The sequence below is a fragment of the Tarenaya hassleriana genome, unplaced genomic scaffold (genome assembly GCF_000463585.1).
Source record: "Tarenaya hassleriana unplaced genomic scaffold, ASM46358v1 Cleome8, whole genome shotgun sequence".
NCBI lineage: Eukaryota > Viridiplantae > Streptophyta > Magnoliopsida > Brassicales > Cleomaceae > Tarenaya > Tarenaya hassleriana.
This window is the reverse complement of record NW_010970490.1, coordinates 546,786-554,358: the sequence shown is the minus strand read 5'-3', so window position 1 is coordinate 554,358 and position 7,573 is coordinate 546,786. Positions and strand designations below refer to the sequence as shown.

The 7,573-nt window shown below is 31.6% G+C and overlaps 1 protein-coding gene across 1 annotated transcript in view; it reads left to right on the top strand.

Annotated features, from left to right (window-relative positions):
* Positions 1-5,579: 5,579 nt before the first annotated feature.
* Positions 5,580-7,573, top strand: part of LOC104803066 (NAC domain-containing protein 43-like) — a 2,280-nt gene continuing 286 nt past the window's right edge. The window contains exons 1-3 of the mRNA XM_010526941.1: positions 5,580-5,825; positions 6,246-6,520; positions 7,189-7,565. Of these exons, the coding sequence (XP_010525243.1) occupies positions 5,654-5,825; positions 6,246-6,520; positions 7,189-7,565 (824 nt within the window). The 5' untranslated portion in view covers positions 5,580-5,653. The remainder of the gene's footprint in view (positions 5,826-6,245; positions 6,521-7,188; positions 7,566-7,573) is intronic.

The following is a 7,573-nucleotide window of genomic DNA, read 5'->3' as shown; positions in this document are numbered from 1 at the left end:
GACCGATCCTATAACGATGTTTCCTAATTAAATTTATATCCTTTCTGACGGATTCAAAAACACTACTTTCCCCTTTCGTGGACACATAATAATAATAATAATAATAATAATAATAATAATAATAATAATAATAATAATAATAATAATAATAATAATAATAATAATAATAATAATAATAATAATAATAATAATAATAATAATAATAATAATAATAATAATAATAATAATAATAATAATAATAATAATAATAATAATAATAATAATAATAATAATAAAGACAAATGCACTCAAACATATGTAACAAAAACAACGAAGCCACATGTATTACACCAAAAAAAACGAAGCCACATGTATAAAAAATAACGTCTCCACATATGGTTTGTGTCATCTATATAGTTCGCACACGCAATTAATTAAATTAAGCTGAAACATTATCCCGGCTTTAAATTAATCAGTATTTAAATGTGTATAGATATGATATATTAATGCAAACTGTGAGTACGTATATATATATATATATATAAATAGAAAACTCTTCCACATATCAAAAGAGTAAGAGAGTGCAAAATGCTTACTTGTAGTCAGAGGGAAGTCCAAAGTGATGGCGGAGAGGGAAAATCCAATTTACGAATCGCATAATTATTGTTGGTATAGGCGCATTTAAAATAAAGATGGACACCTTGTATCGATAAAATGTTACCATCCGTTATTATCAACAAGTCGTCCGCGAAATTCATCTTTAAATTCGTGTATGTATATCCCCTGTATTATAGATTTCGTGGGAACATATAAAAAACGATATTACGATTGATGAATATATGGAACATAGGAAACAAAACTAAAATTAAATTCATGCAATTTGAAACTATAAAGGATATTTTACGTTTAACAAAAAAAAAAGAAACTATAAAGGATAACATGGTCTGTCTTTTTTTTTTTTAAACCAAAGACCAAAAAACAACATAGGTCGTGTAACGAGGAACACGTGCAAACAATATACCTTTAGGAATAGGTAGGGTTTTTGGTACGTATTATTTTCGATAATATAAGATGACAGATCATCCGTCCATTTCACATATTATTCCCATGATTTGCTCTGCGTATTGTTTCTTTAATTTATACTTTAGGGGCGGTCTCTCTTCAATTAGTGCACCAATAATTTACAAAATGTACAAAAACATACAAGAGCGCTTACATCACTAATTTGTATAATTATTTTTGTGTTAATGTCTTAGTGACATATTGAATGTTTGATTTTATGCCTTTTTATTTGTATTCCATGCACGACTGTTACTGTTTTTTTTTTAAATTGACATATGTCCCGACTTCGTCAAACCATTCTCATGGATTATCGAAGAAAACAACATCAATTAATATAAGCAATTATTTTGAAAATTATACAATTACGTTACGAGCTGTGATACCATAAATCTTTTTTTTTTTTTACGACAACTATTTTGTAACATGTTTGTTAGGGATTGGCGTTTTGGGATTCGATTCGAAATTTTAGTGGTTCGGTTCAGAAACGGTTTATTCGTTATTCTAAAATTTGTATCAAATTAGTACCGTATATTATTCGGTTCGGTTACAATTTCGGTATGGTTCAGTTTCGGTTCTTGTTAAAAAAAAATAGATTTTTACAGAAAATTTTGAATTTTAAGAATTTTATAAAGTTCGATTCGATTCAGTTCGATTTCGAAAAATTCAGTTTTCTTATAAATATACCATTTAGGAATTTTGAATGGTACAATTCGAAAAAATACCAAGATTTTTTGTTCGGTACGGTTCGATCCCGAGGTATATATAAGGATTATATACTGTCTCGGTCGGTGGTCCATATTGAACCATATGCTCTTCGATGGAGGTATATGTAACAAAAAATATTGGTATGTTTCACGTTCCAAATGCTGATATGATTAAATCAACCGATTTAATTAATAATGAGCTATTAATATTTTAATTAAACAGCTTTCAACAATGTATTTAAAGCAACTTATACCGGTTGGATAAGAAATTTATTTATTATACGATCACGCACGTACCTAAATTAATCAATTCGATCGTCTATAGTTTATTGATATTTTCTGTTGGTTTTGTACATTTTAACTTCATCAACTCTTTCATGGAAATATATCCTATATATTTTAAGGCAAGGGAAAGGGCAACAAAGTCAAAATTAAATAATGGACGTATCTTTGGAAGCAATTTAAGCCGCATCTAATCATATCAATTTAAATATATCGATACAAAATCTTAGGAGAAAACAATTAACATATATATATATATATATATGACTCAACTTGCTTATAAATGCATTATATATGTGGATGTAGCCAAATATATACGCATATCTATTATACTTAAGTACATCAAATGCAACACAAGTGACAAATGGCAACAGATAAAGTATACACACACAAAAGTAAAAATAAATAAAACTATGAAACTCTATATATGTTTTTTACGTACCAACCAAGCCCCATGCAAAGATACATACAAATGGTCGCTTTCTACTGGATTACTAGATCATTTCAACGGTTATTTAATAAGACTCAACTTGAAATTTTAATATGATTCTTATAAATTAGGCAATATATATCTTTCATATGCATAACGATCCTATACTTCATTAATTGTAAAGGCAATAACTCAAATCTTTTAAGATGTTCCGTACTACATACTTTTATTTCATTTTTACGCCTCGTGGGAACATATTATATATTGACTATTGTTAAAATGTGTATATCCTCAAAACAAAACAACGCAATATAGAAATGGTAGGGTTCTTTTCTCCTTGTTATCAGTGTAGTAGAAAAACTTGAGCGGATTTTTTTAGAAAAATTCAAAAAAATTATTTTATAGAAAATAATAACATAAAAATAAGTAAAATAATTTAAAAAATACATTGAAAATGTTTATAAAGCAATTGATGGGTGAAGACATTCAAAGATTATGCATTATGGAGGATAATAACAGTGAAAAATATCTATATTAGTATTTAACATCGATTTCTTAAAAATGTTATAAAATCTTCCAAAAGCCACAAGCAACATATAGATTGAATAAAGCCGGTCCAAACGGTTTATAATTGTATATATATTGCGCCAAAAAAGGAGAAGATAAATAACATACAAAAGTTGGGTGTCATGTCATTAATCAAACTATAATATAATGATTAGCAACATGGAATTTTGGAGACGCGACAAAATAATTTTGTGTTTAGAAATTGCAAAGAAAGGCATCCTAACTAAATTCGATCTTCCACTTACTGTTAATGGAGAAACCTACTGATATATTTTATCAAACTCTTTTCTGTATAATTTTATGAATTAAATTTTATATAACTATATATATATATATGTCATTTATATTTTGATAATTAAATACAAATATAAATACTTTTACGAATTTCAACATTGAAAACGAATGGATTAAATAAATTTTTAAATATAATAAAGGTTAATATAATAAGATATTTTAATCTTTTATTAAGATTTTATAATTTAAAGAATTAATTCTTTACATTTATACAATTTAAAAAAACTATTATTTAGACAATCGTAAGTTTAATGGTAAATTTTCTTTTTTAAAAAAGTACATATCCCTACGGACCCTTTGAACCACTCTGAGGACCTAGTTTTTTTTTCTTTTATAATTTTCGTGGTTTGTATTATTTCGTATACAGATTTATTTTATGTAATACTTTTTTAGATGCGTTTCACGTTTTAGAAAGTAGTTTGAACCCCAAAATATATAAGTTATAAACAACCTTGTACATTATTACATCTAACTTAATTCAGATTTTTAACAAATTGCATTCATAGATCAAATTAAGACAGCAGATAGCTTTATAATTTAAGTTCATACGTATCATGGTTGCAGACAAAAAATTCGGCTAATTCCATGACCTAATGGATAGGGGCTTATTGTATATCTTCTCCATTTGGTCTTTTGCTGGTTAATTGAGTTAAAGATCCTAATTAATTAATTAATTAAGATTCATACCAAAAAAAAAAGATCCTAATTAAGATTTGAGACGATATCTAGCATGTCCCAAAATGAAGTCGAAATAAAATTGTAAAAACACGATAAACAAAAACGGACAGTTTGGGAAACAACTCAAAAGTCAAATCGAGGCACCCAACGTAACCCTTTTATCGGATGGGACAGGAACGCACATCGCCCATCGAGTAAATCTCTTTTCACCCAGAAATATTCACATTTTACCGTTTTATTTCACCTAATTTTCCACTGTTTAGCTATAAAAATAAATACTCTATCAGTAAAAATATAACTATTTACCGTAATTAACCCTTCGTACAAGCTCGTTTAATAATGACCACCTTTTCTATTACAAGGTTATTTATTGCTTAGTAAAAACTTCATCTTCTAGAGTGAAAAAATTCAGAAATTAAAATCTCTCCTCACGTTCACCCAAATTCATGAATACCCTATCTTCCCTTTCATATATACGTAAAAGTTTGTGTCTATGTATATACTCGTAGTCGAATACAGATTATCCATGGTATATATAGCATATTTGATGTGTGTAACTGTGTTGTCAAGGTACCGCATATACTTCTAATTGCATGTATTGATGATAACTATAATAATTAATGGTTAAGATATATGTCTATATTTTCCGTACACATGTGTGTAGGGTTGTATACATGTAACATATTTTATATGTTTATGTTATGCATGCGTGTGTGTGTGTATATATAATTATATGATGAGTTGAGATAGGAGAGAGAGAGATGGATGACTGACGGGTGGGTTGTTAATTTGTTCAAAGGGTACTTTTCTTTTAGAGATTTTAAGGTCGAAGGTCATCGTTACGATGTGGGCTTGCTTCCTACAATCTAGTTGCCCAGTGGGGCCTACCTTTGCCTGACATTGGCCCCACCTCTCTTTTTTAATTTATTTTCGCGCTTTATTTGCTTTGTTATTTTCTGAAAGAAAAATTTTATATATATATATATATATACACACATAATACTCCAATCCAATGAATCACACCCACCACAATTAATTCATGGCTCGATAAACACACTCCACAGCAAGTAATAATTTTATATTAGTTTCACATAAAATCAATATAATACCTAGTTATTTGGGGAAATGATGGAAAATTAATATCATATATATATATATATGATGCAATTTTCAGTACACTAAATCTACATGTTTTACCACGAAAACAATCTCCATACAAATATATTTCAAAACAGTATATGTGTGTATGTATATACATACACACATACCTCGATGATGAATTTATACATGCATTGGACTGGGCAAGGGCAAGTCAAAACGACACTAAGCTCATGATTTGAGTATGGCAACAAAAAACAAAAAATAAATAAATAATAGGTATTTTATAAACGCACGCACCAATAAAGAAAATAGATGGGGAAAGGGAAATAGTAAGAAAATAAAAGCGAGCGAGGAAGGGAGAGACGTTTTCCTCATGCATATATATATATATATATATATATATATATATTGGGCCTAAGAACACGTATATATAAACTCACTCTCTGCTACTCATTTTATTCTTACAACCCATCATCCAGTTGGGTAGTTACTATACTTTCCTCTCTTCTTCTTCATCGCCGTACGTCGTCTGTCTAAATCTCTCCCTTCGGAAACTATGAACATATCTGTAAACGGACAGTCGCAGGTTCCTCCTGGGTTCAGATTCCATCCGACCGAAGAAGAGCTCTTGCAGTATTACCTCAGGAAGAAGGTTTCCAACATCGAGATCGATCTCGATGTCATCCGCGACGTTGATCTCAACAAGCTCGAGCCCTGGGATATTCAAGGTTCCTTTTTCCCCCTCTTTTTTTTTTAATCTAATTACCAAATTCATGCTTCTTTCACGATGTTTTTACCTTCTATTTTGCCATAAATTCGGTATATAAAAAAAACGCAATGATCTTGGCTGATTCCTCGTACGTGCATGCTTCGCTCAAGAATTATATAGTATATGTATACGTACGTATATGTTTAAAGTACAAGGCAATTGAATTCTGATCTCACGACAATGGAGAAAGAGAAGACAGAATCAAATTCGTCATTGTAATTATTAGGAGATATATAGTAGAGATAGAAGGGCAGGTTTATTATTCCTTTCTCTGAATCACATAACTCTCTATAATGAAAATAATTCAAGAAGGTTAAGGCCTTGCATGAATATAATCTGGTTATAACTCATTAATATTGTTAAGTGGATACATATGCAGAGAGCTGTAAAATAGGGACGACCCCTCAGAACGACTGGTACTTCTTCAGCCACAAGGACAAGAAATATCCGACGGGGACGAGGACGAACCGAGCCACGGCCGCCGGCTTCTGGAAAGCCACCGGCCGAGACAAGAACATTTGCAGCAACGGACGAAGAATCGGGATGAGGAAGACTCTTGTTTTCTACAAAGGACGAGCCCCTCACGGCCAGAAATCCGATTGGATCATGCACGAATACCGTCTCCACGACAATTCTTCCCCTACCGACCCCACCGTAAGTCATGCTTTCTTCACCTATATATATGTATATATACTGGCGTTTGCATTTATTTGATTCGATTACATATATTGTCTACCGTGGTTCTATGTATATATACATGTGGTATATTTGTTGGTATGCTTCATCTTACGTGACATCATTCTTGAAATGACTTGTTTTGGGATTTATTTCACACTTTAATAAATGACTAGACTTTAGGTGTTGATCTCTCATCTTGGGTGATCTAGACTTCGTGTAATTTTCAGTATCATGTGTCATTGACCCTTGCATATATATACAAGACGTTGGTGAAAGCTATACTAGCACCTAATCACACTGTTCAAAAAAACTCGTATGAAACACATTCCACCATTCATATATACATATATATATATATATATGTGTGTGTGTGTGTGTGTGTTTTTACTGTTTTAATTGCTGCTGTCGTTGGACGCTGTCTTAATGACGTCGCACATGAAAGTGAGTTGTATCCGTAGGTATATACATTCAAATATAATATGCATGCATGATCCTTATTTTTTAACCACATGCGGTAACTATACGTATGTACATGTGTATTTTGTGAGATTACCTTTATATCTTAGTATCTATATATATATATATATGAATCAAAATAAAACAAAGAAACTGATTATTTGCGGTTGATATGTTTCTGTAACCAGGTTGCGAGTATTATAGGGGAAGCATCGCAGGAAGAAGGATGGGTGGTTTGTCGTATTTTCAAGAAGAAGAATCTCCACAAAACCCTTAACAGCCCCGCCAAATCTTGCCTTAACGGCGGCGATGCGGCTGCGAGGACGACACCGTCGCAGATGTTCAACGAAGAGACCATCGAGCAATTTCTCGAAATCATGGGGCGATCTTGTAAAGAAGAACTAAATATAGACCCTTCTATGAAACTCCCCAACCTCGACAGCCCTAGTAGCAACGTCACCACCAGTTACCAGCGTTTGATGGAAGACCGTGACGGACCAATCAGCAACTGCCACGTCGGGGCCATTGACACCAGCTTCGTCACCAGCTGGGCTGCCTTGGACCGGCTCCCCG